Genomic DNA, 17679 nt, shown 5'->3' with positions numbered 1-17679 from the left:
CTATGTTTACACTAAAAATTTCTGAGGTCTGTTCCATATTTTGCCTAGTCCTGTGTAATGTGCTATAGACAAGGGTTTTATGGTGAAAGAAATTAGAAAACATTATATAAAAATTTCCTTCTGTTAGAGATTTACAAGGCAAGCTAGGATTTTAAAAACTGTAAGAAAGTCTGCATAAATTGAACCCTTTAAACTTGTTTAACTCCACATATCTTGAACTCATTTTTCCTCAGAACTCTTTTTTAATGTAATAATAACTATCTTTTGAATTATAAGATATTATCTATTTTATAACACCTCATTAATTTATGTGCCACTAAGAGAGGAAAACACTGACAGTATGCCTTTGATTTTTAAGACCCATTTAAATATACAGTTGACAAAACATAAACTCAGGAAATAGTACTTAATCCTATATAATGAAATGGAAATATATATTCTAGAACTGAAATATTAAAATTTTAAAATTAAATTATTTTTGTCCATTTTAGTAAGTTTGGTAACAGTCTATCGATTCTTTTATAGATTTCCAGGAACTGTGAGAAGCTATCCTCTGAATTCTGATGTAAATGTATTTAATAGAATGCTGCCAGGGCTTCCCTGGTGGCGCAGTGGTTGAGAGTCCGCCTGCCGATGCAGGGGACGCGGGTTCGTGCCCCGATCCCGGAGGATCCCACGTGCCGCGGAGCGGCTGGGCCCGCGAGCCATGGCCGCGGAGCCTGTGTGTCCGGAGCCTGTGCTCCGCAACGGGAGAGGCCACAGCAGTGAGAGGCCCGCGTACAGCAAAAAAAAAAAAAAAAAAAAAAAAAAAAAAAAAAAAAAATAGAATGCTGCCATACTGCCACGTACATTTCTTTAATCACAATTGTAACTTCACATATCACAGTTCTAGCTCTCTGTGATTTTTCGAGTGTAAACTATGAGACTTACAGGCAATATTAGGAGAGGGCACCTTAAAGAAAACTCCAGGGCCCACAGGAACCACATCAACCTGTCCTCACTGATCACCCATGATAAACTTCATTACAGATCACGTTCCTTTAATCCTCCTCATGGCGTTTGTATGTGTGAGTTTCAAATTCGATTTTTAACAACGCCAGGTAGGATCCATATCTTCATTTCTCTGTATCTCCTCACCACGTCCACTTTGTATAAGAGTAGGGTCATTACAAATCTTATTTATTAGCAAGAGAACACTTTTCTCCATGCAGCGGCCAAGTGGAAATATCTCTTATTTGCAAAATCCATATTATATTACTATGGTGGTTAGCAAATCATACCTTCATTTGCCTATTTGTAAAGATTTTTGTTTGTTAAAATGAATAATATAATTCTATATAGATGTTAAATCAGAAAAGCCACACAATCTGCTGGTGCTATAAAATATGTCATTTTAATAATTAAGATACATAAATAAAGTGTTTATGACAGAAACAATAAAGTTGTCTCTCAATTCTGTACAAACACTGAATTTTCAAGAAATTTGTAAGGAATATATTCATCTTATTACATTCAAAATAATGGTTGAACAATGATGATTATCATTTTTTTCTTTTTATATTCTATGAATTCACACACTATTAATTTATAGTATTACAGTGCTTGATAATCTTGATAATATGAAATAAAATTATTCTAATGGTATGTAGAAAATAAAAATAAAATAATTAAAAGTCATTTGTATAACTTTTTATGAAAACAAAATAATTAATATTTTTTCTGTAAAAATAAATTATGTATTTTATTCTGAAACATCATTCTATTAAAGTGTTTAGAAAATAGTTACATTCACTTTTTGGCTGTGTGCTGAAACATTCTTATTTGCCATTCCCTTATGCATGATAAAGTGAGGTGCAAGCTGTTCACATGTGAGAAAAACAGCTTATTTTCACAGGAAAGGAAATGATATATGAAATAGAATTAATTAAAAAAACCCCAAGTGTCCTATGATAGAGATACAAAAATTCACTAAGAAAAAAATGTTTTTCAAGGCCTTTGAGGTGATGCAACCTTTGACAACACTTCATCAAAGGTGGTTTTTAATCATGCTGCCCTGTAACTTCCATCAAAGTAGCATGTCCATCAATTGCAGGTTACAGTCCAATGTTATAATTTAAAGCATAGTGTTTGGTCAATTGACTGAAGCACAACAGCTGGACTCGTCATTGACCACCTTTTATAAACGAGCAAGAGAAACAAACATCTCCTTTCTGCTCTAAGCATGGCTTCCAAGAGTAGCACCTTTGGCACTGAGCACAAGCTTTCCAGGTGGCAGAAGTCTCTGGAGTAGCACAACACGAAAACAGCAATGCTGGTGGCAGGGATCCTACTGAGCCAAACATGCTGGTTCACCTAGAAAACTGGCGAAAGACTAAGTACTGATTTAAGTTTAACCAGACAGGAAAAAATTTGTACCTATCCACGAGGAACACCCAAACGGCAATTTGTAAACGAACCCGCTTTCTGCTGTTTCTTCTTTGTCTTACTTTTCTTCTGCTTTTTCTCAGTCTTATTTTTGCGTAGCTTCTGTTTCTTGTTTTCCTCTTTATACCATGGTCCCCAGACTCCTCCATTGAGCCGAGGGTTACTTCTGGGGTCTTTGGGGGGGTACCTGACAGGCACCGCGGTTTTGTTGAACTGTGAGAGCCTCCGGAGGAGCTGCTTCACAACTCCGGGATACCTGTTAGAAAGGTCCACTCTCTCGTAGGGGTCAGCTGTGATGTTGAACAGCCATACACTTTTGCCAGTTGACAACGTAATCCGTTCGTTATGCCACCGGTTCGGCCCTAGGTTGCTGAACGACTGAGGGGGCACCCAGTCACTGTACCCGGGGTTCCCTGTGAGCAGTTTCCAGTGCTTCACTCTGATGGCCGACTGGATGGCAGTGTTCCAGATTCCATAGCCTGCCGCCCAGGAGCCATTTTTCGCCTTGGTATAAATGGGGTCGATGTTGTGCAAAATATCTACTCGGGGAGAACGAAGGCCTTCACTTATAGTCTCCCAGATGTCATAGCCATCCAGTTGAATGTCCTCATCAATTTGTCCTTCAGCCAGTGAAATCAGAGTGGGGTACCAGTCAGTGATGTGCACAAGCTCCTTACACACCGTTCCCTTGTTTTTCAGAAGTGGGCTGTGCACGAAGCCAACAGCCCGGATCCCCCCTTCCCAGTAGGTTCCTTTGCTACCTCTGAGGGGCCAGTTACTTCCTCCTGCTGTGGGCTGGCCGCCGTTATCTGAAGAGTATATGATAATGCTGTTGTTATAGAAACCATATGTCTTTAGAGCCAGGGTCACATTGTTGATTGCTTCGTCTAAGCAGGAAAGCATAGCAGCATACCTGCGCCTATTTATGTTGATAATGGATCTGTAGTGTTCAAAATACCTGCCAGGGGCTTGTAGTGGAGAGTGCACAGCTTGGTAGGCAATATATAAAAATATAGGCTTTCTGGGGTCACGAGAAGCTAAGATTTGTTGCACTCTCTGAGTATACATCTGTGTGGAGTATATGCCATTGTCGTAGTCCCAGGCAGCATTGTCATTTTCGTACAAGTCATAGCCACACATCCTGGGACTGTCACATTTGTAGTGTGTATAGTAATCGCCACTTCCCAAGAGGGAACCAAAAAAGGTATCAAATCCTCTCTTGGTGGGCATACATTCTTTTCTATAAAAACCCAAATGCCATTTTCCAACCATATGTGTTGAATATCCAACCTCTTTCAGCTTCTGAGGTAGGGTTGCATTGTCCAGAGGTAAGCAGTTAGGCTGTGTAGGTCTTATGATAGAATGTTGAAGTCCGGTATGTATCTGATACCTTGACAAAAGAGTAAAAATTGTGTCAGTGCAAGATAAAAGATAGATTCCACATAAAATAATGATTCTTAAATTAAACAATGTTTCTGTGAAGAGAAATGTTACCCCAAATAAAATATGACCAATTCAGTATTCTACTGTTGCTCAAAAGTCCTACCCTAATTAGTTACATATCTAACATTTGAAATGCATTTAAATCAGTACTTTTGAAACTAAGGTTTCACCACCTATCTCAAAGTCTTTTTTAAGTTCTTATAACAGAATTAATCTGAATAAACTTTAATCTTTTAATTAATTACATGACATAACAAACTAACATGAGAAAGGAAAGTATATAAATTTCAGAGTGTTTGTAACTGAGCAGGATCCTATGGAGCCTTCTCATGATAGACCCCACCTCCCAGCCCCCTCCCACCATGCCATGTCCTCTGCCTGCTTCTTGTTCTCAGAGAAACTTTAGCCTCCTAGGCCTTCCCTAAGTTCCAAAGAATAAGTTTAATCAGAGAAGTGAGAAAATGTAGAAACAAAGGAAAACAGTCAAGCAAGACAAAATAGTAATAGTTTAGCCATTAAACAAAGTCAAGGACCTTTAGTTCCACCTCAAGGGCTAGAGATAATATTCTGAGCCATACCTTTGAACTATTTTGTCGATCCTGAAAACCCCACCAGGTGGAAGAAGTTAACTGTATGCTGCGCACAAGCACATAGACCCCAGACTGGTTGGAACCAGAAGGTTGAAGATGTTGACTCCTGGTTACCTCACCACCAGCCAATCAGAAGAATGTCTATGAGCTGATCACATAGCCCATAACCGTCTCCCTTACTGTGCCTTTAAAAACCTTTCCCTGAAAGCCATTTCAGGGTCTCTTGAGCACTAGCTGTCTAGATTCCTTGCTTGGGGACTGCGGTAAATGCTGCACTTTCCTTCACCACAACCCGGTGGCAGTAGACTGGTTTTACTGGGTACTGCGCACAGGTGAGTGGACTCAAGTTTGCTTTGGTAACATGCTGTTGTCATTGTTGTTGTTGTTTTTGGTCTAAGGACCTCACATTAGTTCCTAAATCATTTTCTGAAATAATTTATTTCCAGCTGATTAGGAAGAACTAAACATTCATGCAAAAATTATACAAAAATCTCCTGTTTGATTGTCAAAACCTGTTAAATCTCTGTAACGAGAAAGAAAATATTTCTGACTTACAATATGCTATTGTTGAAAAGCCATTTTAGAGTAAATCTTTTAGCTAATGCTACAGAAGAATTACATTTTTCCAAAAACAGCAGGAAATGAATGCTTTCATGTTTCCCACAGTGTCTCCTTTTTAAGAAAATTATATTCACTTACAATGTAGTCTAAGAAAACAAGGTAACTCTTTCTATACATTAAAATTAAGCTGTTGTTAATTTCTGACATTGTTCTCTTCCCAAGGATATTTTGCCAAGGGACTTTTTTCCAGAGAATGGTATGAATTTTCAATTGGGTCAAGATGTGCCCATTAGTTCATGCCATTTTAAAAGTGATTAATATCTATAGTTATTACATAAGTTTAAAAAGACTTTTTAAATAGGAACTATAGAGATTCTGAGAAAATGAAGTTTTTAGAGAGTGTTAGTGTAAAAGTAAAAATATTCTTGGAATCAAATTACAAAGAGTAATATTGAGATCAAAAAGAAATTTTTTTTCCAAATCGATTGAACCTAAAAGGTCAACGTATTACACATGTCTTTGGTGAATAGTTCAATTTATTTTTAAATGTTCAAATGATAGTATAATGCAACTGGGAGTTCTTTCAAAGTGTCAACAGCAGTAATAGGCTGATGGTTTCATAGAAGTTGTAGGGATGTCCGGTCACTAACACAAGGCAGCATTCATATGGGTCCTGTCTACACAGCTGATCATTTAGCTGTCAAAGTTCACAATTAACACACTTGTGGTAATTTAAGTAATAAATTCCCAAAGAAATAAGCTTTTCATATGTATTATTTAGCACTAAATTCATAAAGTGCTATTGCTCTTGATTATTATTGATTCAGTTCAGGATCATTCATTTCTGAAACCACTAATTTTTGTATAAGTACATGACAAATTGGTAACACCTATCAATATAAACATTGAGGATATTTAAAAAGGAGAAATCTGTATGATGTAAGAATTTGGGAAAGGATTTGTGGGCATGGGTTACTAACTAATTACCTTATGCAGAGAATGTACTTGGCCAGAAATCTATTCAAGTCATTGAACAGCTAACCAATTAAAGTCTTTCTAATTAAATTGGGCATTTTTGCACCTAGTACTAAAGGCAAAGGGAATTGAGGCTTTTGAAATTGTAAAATAGAGAAAATGTTCATATAAAAAGAGTACGAAAGAAGAGGGCTGCTGCTTTCAGAAGATGGTACAGTGTTAACAGATAAATAAGAGAGTTCAGCGCTATTAATCAACTATGTGGTTTCTGTCTTCTCCAGAATAGAATGGTTTTCATATTGGAAAATTTAGAATCAACAATATAAAGGTTTGGCAGCAGTTCCTAACAGAAGAGAGCTTTTCAGGGCAGCTCCTGCTTAAATGAGTTCAAGCCTGTACGGCCAAATAGGAGGGAGTATGAGGTAAAATTGGAGGCAAGGTTTAAGGGTATAGGTTTTAGGGTCAGACATAACTGGGTTTGAATTTGCTTGACTGCTTATTAGCTGTGTGACTTTGGGCAGTACTTATCCCCTCTGATCCTCAGCTTCCTCATTTGTAAAATAGGGATAATAATACATATTGGCTTGTTGTAGCATCAAAAGAGAGCACAGAGTCTGGTAAGGAAAGTACATTCAGTAAATGATAGCTTTTATTATTATTATCCCAGAGTTCTGAATCATATGTTACTAAAATATTTCTTTAAAGTTTTATAATTTATAGGCCTTATTTCACATGCATTATTGCATATAGTCCTCATTACAACAGTGAGAAGTAGGATTCTTTACGTTCATTTTCTAGTTGGAGGATAGAGACATAGAGATGTTCCCCAGCTCCCCAACCTGCCTCACCAGGCTGTGAAACATGTTCCTGAATAACAAGGGCTAAGCCCGATGCTTTCTCTAGCCTCTTTAAGAGTTAATTCCACTACTACTACGAAAAATCAAGGAGCAGAGGAAAGATGCCACGTCAGTCTTGAGAAGTGAATCTGTTCTAACTTTCTAATTAAAGATAGGAAGAATTTATAAACCAAATAGTGAGGCTTATGCTGATCCCCCAAAATTTTGAGAACAACTTTTTAAGTAGATAATTTGTGAGCATTAAACAAACAAACAAACAAACAAATTAGGTAGGATCAAAAGAAAAGTCCTGCCAAGTTAGCTTCGTTTTCTTTTTTAAAAAAGGATCAGAATTAGGAAAATAGCTTAGGAAAATGATAGGCATTTGAAAAGTCTGCCCATGATTCTTTTCTTATAAAATAACAGAAAATCAACTGTATGACAGCACTATATATTTGTGATAAGAATGATAATCTTACACTTTCATACCAGTTAATTACATACAGAAACTTTTCATTTACATGATAGTCTCTGGCTTCTACAACAGTGTGGAGCAGGCAGGGGGGCTCCATTTATTAGTTCCATCTAACAACAACAATAACAACAATAAAAGGGCACTGAAACTCAGAGTAACTTAATGGCTTTCCCAAGTTTTACAGCTGTAAGTCTTGGGTTCTATACTGGAATCCAGATTTTTGGCTTTGGAGACTCACATTGTACACTCACAGCTAACTGAACAGTTAGACCCATGTAAAGTTTGGGTTAATTTATTTCCATTAATCTTCAGTATTTATTCATTTCCGTAGTTAAGTTATATTACTGAGTGTATAACGTGTGCTAAGAATTAAGTTTTTGTTTAGTTCTGTTTCTCCCCCTGCCCCCAGAGCTGTTATATTACAAAGTGGGTTGTAAGTAAAGATCCTACTGGCAATGAGGGTGACATGAAGCTAAGAGTTCTCTGAACCCTGGGATCAGATGGAGATGGTGCTGTCAGTCATGCAGAACAGGATGGAATGCTAATTTTTTTTTTTCTTTCAGGAAGGAGATGGTTGGGCTCTAGGGAAGATCTTGATAGAGTTTTTGGCTTGTCAGTGACATTGACTTGGCAGCAGCAACTAGTTGGAAGACTAATCAGATAATTCTTCAAAATAAACTAAAAAATAGTATATCAATTAATATTAACTGCTTAACTGGTTGAGAATCCCCAATCTTGAAAGGAGTTTCTGGAGCAGCACAACTGGGCCCTTTCTTTGGCTTCAACTCATTGATTATTTTTATCCACGACTTGAATAAAGAAATAGAAGACATGCTTATTATGTAAGAGGAATAGTTAAAAGTGGCATAATGAAGATTCAAAGTAATCTAAATGACCCGAAATGTTGTTGAAACAGATGATAAATTGTACATAGAAAATTAAAGAAGAGCTTAAAGACTGAAAGGGAATATGTCAAAAAAACGTAGAAACCTGAATTAAGGGGCCCTTAACTGGCCAAATCTGGGACAATGCAAGCATCAAAATAAACAGTAATAAATTACACCCACTGAATAAAATAGGAAACCCTGGGTCCATACTAATATAAGTAAATAAGTAAATAGGAAAAATTTGGTATGCAATGGGATATTGATAGAGTCTCAAAGTACCTCCCCACAAAACACTTATTAATTATATATATGGAAAAGAGTAACCACACACTGGAAGTGTTTGATAAACACCATATTAATCAAGTGATCAAAGTTAACAGCATCAGTAATCAGGATACATCAATATCATGTGCCACCAGATAGGATGCAATGAGAATATAGCATTGTTTCTACAGTGTTCCACCCTAAGGTACACAATCTGAATATAATTCTCAGTAAATATCAGGCAAAACTAAACTGAGAGACATTCTACAAAATAACTGACCTAAAATCTTCAGAAGTATAAAGGTTATATAAGTCAAAGAAGGACTGAGGAACTCTTCCAATTTGAAAGAGACTAAGGAGACATGAATAAATGTAATAACGCTATTCTGAATTGGAATGGTTACAATAAAGGACATACTTTGAGGACTAAATAAGAATAATAATGTTCTCCTGTTTTTGATAGTTCTTTTGTGGCTAATGTAGGAAAATATCTTTGTAGGACATACACACTAAAGTATTGGAGATGATGGGGCATCAGGTTGGCAACTAACTCTCAAATGGTTCAGGAAAAAATGTTATTTGTGCTGTATTTGTGCTGTACTTGAATTTTTTCTGTAGGTATAAGATAGCTTCAAAAATTAAAAAAAAATGTGTAAGAAAATCTAAATGGGATAAACGAAAGGCACTACATGTTATTTTTTAAAAATCAACTGTTTATTTAGTTATATAAGACTATGTAAATAGATGTGGAAAGTTGGATCTATCAGACTATGAATTTAATAAAAAGCAAAAAAGAAAAATAAGAGCTAAAATATATACACTGTACTAATTTATAAACATTATAGAAACTTATACAAAAATAGAAATTAAAACAGATGAGATAAATATAAATAGAATTTCTAGTATTTCTTCTTGCATTCTAATCTTGTGTTGTCCTAGGGTATCAGGACTACAATTTGTAGATCGTTGGTATAGGAAGGAGATTGTAGGGAGATGAAAATCGAAGCACAGAATTTTTTTTTTTAAGGCTATTAAAGTAGTTTGGGTCAAAGATGATGGTGGCTTGGACTACCATCTAGTGGCAGTAAAAATGGAAGTAAGTGGATGGATCAAATGTATACTTTGGACTTAGAACTGATAGGACAATTTCAATGAGGGGCGGGAGGATAATGGGAGAGGAAAGGGAAAAAAATAATGACTTCTAGATTTGTGGCTTTCATAATTCGGTGAATAGCAGATGGACCAGCTGGTCTCTGTTTTATTCCAAAGTATATAATTGGGACTAATGGGTAACATTACAAGGAGGCAGATTTCAATTCAATGCAAAAAAAAAAAAATTCTAACAAAGAAAAGAAACAAAGGCCACAAAAAAATAGATTAGATGATCATCTACCAAAGATTCTGTAAAAGACATACCTGAATTGGAAAAGAAGTACTAAATGACCTCTAAGGTTCCTTCTATAAAAATTCATGGGTCAAGGACTGTAGCTTGGTGTTTCCATAAAGAACTCCATACGACCTCAGAACAGCTTTACAAAACCAAGTTTATAATATTTATGTACAGGTATTTGATAAAGAGGTTTCCACAATGCATCAACATATATTTAACTTCTTTCTTTGATAATATAAAGTTAGATTAAAAAATAGGTTTTTCACATAATGCATTCTGGATACATACTGTAATCATGTTTGCTAAAAAATAAACTAATTTTGAAATTTAGTGGATTTTTTTGGTCTCCATCTGGCTACCATGTGAAGAAAATTCCATATGAACAATAGTAAAACTAGAGTTGATGCCAAATCTGCTTAAAACAATAGCTATCATTCTCACTTTCCAGCCAACTTACAAGAAAAAAGCTAAGTGAGCCTTTCAGCTTGGCATTAGAACATGTGAAGAGTTTTGTAATCTTTTAAAATATTAATTTATATTATTGAGTGCTGGCAGTGGCAGTAGTTTTTGAATTCTCCTTTCTCTAATAATATCTAATACAATATTATTATTTTAATCCAATTACATATTTAATGTATCCTTGTAAGTACAAACACTTACAAGGATAAAAAATGAATCCTAATAGTTTCATTCAGGCTCTAAAATCCAGGATGGTTAGAGGGTGCAAAAGCAGCCAATAGTGCAGTAGAAACTGATATTTTGAAGGGAAGGAAACAGGTATAACTGAGTATAGTTTACAAATCAAATGTCATACAGATATTTATGTTAGAAATATATAACTTATTTTCCATATGCTGAAAGGAGTTCCTTTATTACTTTCTTCCAAAGACTTTTTTATTTCAAAAACTATAATGCTATTTATAGGCCTTAATTTCATTATTTAGTACTTATATATGCTGGTGGGAGGTGGAGGTTGTGGAGGGGTGTCATACCAAGTCTATGCCAAGTTTTTCATCTCATGAACAAATATCCACTCATTTATGAGATGAAAACTAGGCATAGTTTAGAATGAATTACTTATTTAACACTCTTTCACCCACCACGAGTCAGACACTGCTAGCTTTGGGGGTCACAAAGTTGAATAAGATGGGTCCTGCTCTCAAGGAACTCAGTCTATGTGAGATGCAGACGACAATCAGAGGATTATCACGACAGCAGTAAATGCTACAGCAAAGATAACCACAGTCTTCTCTGAGTGCTCATAACAGGGACAGGAAATGCTCTCAGAAGGCACCATGTTAGATCTGAATGCATCACAGGAGTATCTGGGTGAATCTGGGAAAAGGACAGACATTTCAAATACTTGCAACAACATGGACAAAATCAAAGTCACAGGGGAACATGAATCAGAGATGATTCTTGAGGGAGGAGGAGCCATCCAGGTAAAGGGCTGAAAGGAAGGCAAAGAACATTTCAGTAAGGAGCGGAATGTTCAAATACAAAAAGGGAGAGAGAGTTTAGCCCTCTGTGGATCAACAGTTCAGAACAGAGATTCAGACATATCTTGACAGGAGATGAGAGTATATAGACAAGTAGGTGCCAAATTACAGAGAGCTGTATTACAGCCTACAGCTGTACTAAGGTTTTTGTACTTAATGTAGAGCTCATAGGAAGCCACAGAAATGCTTTTGAAAAAAGAATAACATAATAAGTTTTGCATTAGAAAAAGCATTCTGGCTGTAGTGTGAAGAATGCATTGGAATGGAACAGGACTTAGGCAAGGGCATTTGCCCTAATCTAAGAGATAAATGTTGACAGTCAAAACTGAGATGGGTGAGAGTAAGGATGAGAGAAGGAGATTAGAGATTATAAAGAGGGACATTTAATAGGGTTACAGACTGTAGGTGAAGAGCATGGGACAGAGGAATGTTGAGAATGAGGCCAGAATGTCTGGTCTGGGTGGCTGAGTGAAAGGAGGCTTCTTGCACTAAGAAATTCAGGAAGAGGAACAGGGATGAGTGGGAAGATGATGAATCCTGCTCTGCATTAAGCTGGACGCACCTGTAAGATGCCCATCAGGAGCTGTACAGGATGACATAACATAAAGATCTGAGACTACTTAGCATATAGGTGGTATGTGAATTCACGGGAGCACATGACACTATCTACAGACAGAATGGAGACTGAGGGCCAAGGAAATAATACCATCATTTAGAAGAAAAGCAAGGAGCACCAGCGAAAGAGTCTGAGATGAAATAGCTACTGTGTGAACTAGAGCAGTGGAGGGGAGTTATACAGAGTGGCCTGTATTCCATACTGTGAAGGAGTCAAAGAAGATGAGAACTGAACAGCGTCAACTGGATTTCACAACAAGCAAATGGGAACTGATAAACAATATTTTAGTAGAACGGTGTGAGAAGAAGCCCAGACTTTTGTAAGTGGAGACATGATTGGAAAGTGAAAATGTATAGATGGTGAGCATAGACTACTTCAAGACTATAAATGGAAAAATAAAAAAAAAAAAGGAGTATGGTGGGGCTCTAAACTCTGATGCGGAAAAGTGCTTATGATGTATTGCTGACTGGAAGGACATCTGGCTATGGCAGAATATATTTATTATTAGCTCTTTATAATAAAAAATGTTAAGTTCCATAAGGGCAGGGACTAGTCACTGCTGTATCCACACCACCTAAAACAATGTTTGGCTCATTATAGGACATCAATAAATATTTTTTGAATGAATGAACGAATAAATGTGAGTGTGCATGTATTCGCTGAGAGAGAAAGAGAAAGAAAAAAATGTAAAGATATACACCAAACCCTTGGACATGATTATTTTCAGGGGAATAACAATTGTGGGAGAAAAGGAAGCTTTCACTTTCTGTTATATAAATTTATATACAGATGAAATTTAGATGAATGGGTTTCAAAATAACTAGCTTATTCTACTCAGACTAATTGTTAATATGGGACTAATTTTACCAAGGCAATTTGTTAGCAATTTAAAATAAAAAAACAAATCTAAATGCCAACTGAATGAAAAAACTCATTCATCTTATCAAGGAATGTTCTTTCTAGTAAGGACGTCTACTCGGAAGATTACCTTTAGACCAGAAGAAAGGGGATGGAGTGTGCTAAATTAATTCTGTAATTATCCCCTAAAAGCCAGAGAAAATGTCTCCTTTCACTAAATAAACAAAAGGATAGATAACTTGTCACATAATTTTAAAAATTCCTACCTTTGAATGGTCTTTGCTGGTCATCAGAGCCTGCTGTTTATCCTTGGAATTGCCTTTCTCTTCCACAAAGATTTTGCTACACTGATTACAGTTTTCCTGGTCTCATAAGAAACATGGCTGCAAATCACATGGTAAGTGGTTTCTTTCTGAAAACATTCTTTTTACTCTCATCTATAGTGTGTGTAAATTCTTGGTAGTTTCCATCAAAAAATAAGTTTAGTCCCTAACCAGAGGGACTTTGACATGACCCCCTTTTTCCATGTTATCTTTTGGAAGTATTCCTTTTAAAGACCCGGACTTTCTACACTCCATTATTTAAACAAAATAAAGTTTAATACATAAATTAAAGACTACCAAACATCTATCTAAATGAACATTCACTTATACAGTTAACTGATTCCTCATCTATAAAATTATTTACAGAGTAAAAGTTAAGAGGGAACTCCAGAGGTGCATTTAAAATGATTTAACTTAGACTTTTTTTTTTTTTTTTTTTTTTTTTTTTTGCGGTACGCGGGCCTCTCACTGCTGTGGCCTCTCCTGTTGCGGAGCACAGGCTCCGGATGCGCAGGCTCAACGGCCATGGCTCACAGGCCATGGCTCACAGGCCCAGCCGCTCCGCGGCATGTGGGATCTTCCCGGACCGGGACATGAACCCGCGTCCCCTGCATGGGCAGGCGGACTCTCAACCACTGCACCACCAGGGAAGCCCCAACTTAGACTTTTCCAAGGACACATGTATTCCAAAAAGCAAAGTGTACCCATACTGCCAAAATAAAATTACTACTTTTCTTGCTATTTTTACTACTACCACAGAGTATTATTAAATCAATTAGAAAAAATTTGATTTATCTCTTCTATTCTAAACAGAAAATGTGATTTGAGGTGTAGAACAGAGAGCAGCTTAAATATTAAACCACATTTCACATTACCAACTTTGCCCTGAGACAGGATGTGTTACGAAAAATATCCTTAGCTAATATTCTATTGATATTAGTTTAAATTATCAATGTAAAATGCAGATTCCTTAGGAAAAATTCTTTAAATTTTTTTGAATATATGATATATTCATTTTCCTCTGTATGAATCAGTCCATCATTTATTTAATTCCCCTAGAAATAGGACTGCCATATTTTCAAATGGTGGAAAAGTCCAATGTTTTCTTTGTAGTTCTGACTTTGAAGAAAAAAAAATTATGAAGAGCTTGACATTTCTGTTCACCAGGTGTCTTCTCTAGAAATTAGCCCAACAAAAAAGTAGCAACATTCTTGCATTCTTGAGCAGGATTATCTCCTCCTATCTGTCCTTAGGAATTCTCTGTCAAATAACTGAGTATCTTTGCACCTGAAATTAGGCACACATAAGTGAAAGTACTTTATGTCAAACTCATGTGGAAGGCATCAGTGTCTTAGCTGCAAGCTATGTGAAAAGAAACTGAAACTCAACGGCTTAGTAGAGAAAATGATGGCAGTCTTCAGAAAAATTTACAAATTCAATTTAATAAAAATTACATTTATTAAGAACCTACAATATTCCAGGCACTGTACTCTGTGGGGAACACAAAAGATAGTGAGAATTTATGATAAATAAATCTATGAGGCATATTGTGATATACTAAGTATAAAAAGTAGAGAATAGTTTTTATGTTTTAGGGAAAGTTTCAAAAAGAATATACTTGCTTATTCCTCAAGGCAGATGGCTATTACACTTTCAGTTAATTAGCATTATTTGTAAAGGAACTTTATAATTCTATGCTATAAAGCATTTTCAATTAAAGATAAAGAGAATTATTGTGTAAAACTGTATTAATTGGTATGACTAAATTCTCAAGGCTAGAGCCATGCCCTTTTCGTGTAGGCATCGTTAGAAATAGAACATAGGCACCAATTGACATGTATTAAATAATTTCTTTCCCAAAAGATAAATTCATGGCCTTCTAATCTATCTGTGACTTTGCCCTTCTATTGGTATCTTTTCTAAATTCTAATAGCGATGACGATTGATTCTGTCTTAAATACAGATATTGAACTATTTTAAATAGCTTAGGATTTATTATTAAAATGACAGTATTAATAAGCAACTGATGCTGGCAGATAAGAATGTGGAATTGATATTTTATATTCTGAGCTGTTGAACTATATAAGTAGTTAAATGAAAGAAATTTAGCAAATTTAAATGGATGGATCCTTGTCCAAATCATTATCATAGATCATCTTTCTTCTACCCCATGTACAATAGCATGGTTACAGCTGCCTTAATTTTATATAATAATTCTTTTTTTTTTTTTTTTTTTTGACGGTACGTGGGCCTCTCACTGTTGTGGCCTCTCCCGTTGAGGAGCACAGGCTCCGAACGCGCAGGCTCAGCGGCCATGACTCATGGGCCCAGCCGCTCCGCGGCATGTGGGATCTTCCCGGACCAGGGTACGAACCCGTGTCCCCTGCATCGGCAGACGGACTCTCAACCACTGCACCACCAGGGAAGCCCTATAATAATTCTTTTCATTCAACTTTCTCCTTTATGTAGAAAAATACCCAGAGTATTTGTTAAATTATTCCTAAGAAGCTTTCATATGTTTGAAATATTTCACAGTGATAATAATAATTTAAAAAACTGGAAATAAAAAAGATAACTACATATGCCCTGAAGATCCCTCCACAGGACTTTTTTTTTCTTTTTTGGTTGGGGTTATATGAAATAAAATACAGAAGACATATTGTAAATTGTAAAATTCTATACAAATGCTAGTTATAACTATTTATTACTACATCTTCTCTCTTCTGTGCCCTTCCAATCCATCATCTCTTTAACTCTATGTCTCTCTTACTGCTCTGTTGTGTGCAAGTGATGAAACCAAAACCAAAGCGAAACAAAACATAATGCCATCACTTGGGACTAGTGAATTAGTGTCTTGCCCATTGTCTGTCTTCCTGGCAGTCAGATTGGAATTTCCAGTTGTCAAACTGAAGCTTATGCCATGCAATTGTTTTCCCCTTTTATGTGTCAGTTTACTTAAATGTCTATGGAGGAATGCAAAGAAATAACACATTGATCTATAGGGATACCCATGCCAAGTACTCAGCTTTATTTAAAAAAAATAAATGCTCTGAATGAAGATGGTTTGTAAAAGGAAGGATAGGTATTGAATCTATGGGAATATTTATGGTATGCTGAGCTGTAATGACATATAAGCAAAAACCAACTGATATCTTTGTTGCCTGAGTCATACTTTCCAGTATTAATATATGGATCTTGTTATATTTCAGACATGGAAATAAACTTGTTCCCCAAAACTTTCTTTGGAGTGCTTTAATATTATTAAGTAATGCTTATTTTGTCTACCAGAGGGAAGATTTGACAGATAAATCTCAGCTGTGCTATTCCATCCAATTTTTTCTTATTCTTTACTCTTACCATAACAGATAGGTTTCCAAAATATCACACAGATACTGCATTTATGACCCTGGGAAAGCATACTCACTACTGATCATAGGTTTCTCAGCTCAGTGTATCCTGGAAAGCTCCCAGAAAGTACCATTAAAAGTTCATGGCAGTAAAAATTGTTCTTGAAGCTGCTGCTTCTCTTACTGCCCATTGCCCACTTTCCTGTACCATCAGAAGGAATCATGTGTCCTATTAATCTATACCTGCCAACTCCTCTAATAACTTGTGTTGTAACATCCAAAACTGTCACTTCCATGTTCTTGAATTTCTTTAATCCTGAAAAGCTGTTAAGTATTGTTTTATCTGTATTTCTACTAGGATCCAAAATACAGATTCTCAAAATGAGTTTAATGGTATTTTTATAGTAACATAAGGGAGAGTGCATGCAAACATGTATTGATTTGCTAAAAATTATATTCAGAAGCTGTATTAATGTGGTTCTTAGAAGTCATATTCGGAAAAAATTATATTAGAAACAAGTTAAACATAGATCATTAATGACAATATAACTGGAGGCATACTAAAGGAATAATAAGTGATTTTGGCCTACTAACGGAGGACTATGTGATCTCCCTTGGTAATTTACCAGTTTATTATTAGAATGTTCAATATGTCATAGGATTATCAATAACTTTGCAATTCTATTACTTGTCCATGTTATTAGGGTTATTTTACTTTGAATTTACTATCTTGTAAAACAACAGAGCTGAGAACTAAAATGGCAAATTCACTTCAGAAAATCTCTGTGCATCAGTTTCCTCATTTCCATTTTTATGCCTCAGTTTTACTCAGTTGCTTCAGTAGCCTCAAAATGAGGTTAATATTAGCACCTTTCTCACTGAGTTATTATAAGGATTAAATGAGCTAATATATGCAAAGTGCTTAGAACAGTGTCCAGAACATAGAAACACAATAGAAAAAATTACAGAGTTCAATGGGGTTACTAGAGTTTTGGCAGACAACACATTTTTCCACCTTTGGTTGTTGTCTGGTCTCACCTAACAATGAGTAAGAATCTCTAAATAACTACCACTTGACAACTTTTGGTATAGTAATCAAGAAGAGTATCACGTGTATCTGAAAACACAACTCAAACACATCTCCCTTTTCCAGCTATATACCTTTATGAAGCTAAGTTTTCTTCACATACT

General features: G+C 35.9%; 1 protein-coding gene across 1 annotated transcript in view; it reads right to left on the bottom strand.

Annotated features, from left to right (window-relative positions):
* Positions 1-1471: 1471 nt before the first annotated feature.
* Positions 1472-17679, bottom strand: part of ARSJ (arylsulfatase family member J) — a 64109-nt gene continuing 47901 nt past the window's right edge. The window contains exon 2 of the mRNA XM_082637524.1: positions 1472-3814. Within this exon, the coding sequence (XP_082493650.1) occupies positions 2416-3814 (1399 nt within the window). The 3' untranslated portion in view covers positions 1472-2415. The remainder of the gene's footprint in view (positions 3815-17679) is intronic.

Source organism: Mesoplodon mirus (genome assembly GCF_964341445.2).
Source record: "Mesoplodon mirus genome assembly, chromosome: 2".
NCBI lineage: Eukaryota > Metazoa > Chordata > Mammalia > Artiodactyla > Ziphiidae > Mesoplodon > Mesoplodon mirus.
This window is presented reverse-complemented; position numbering and strand designations above follow the sequence as displayed.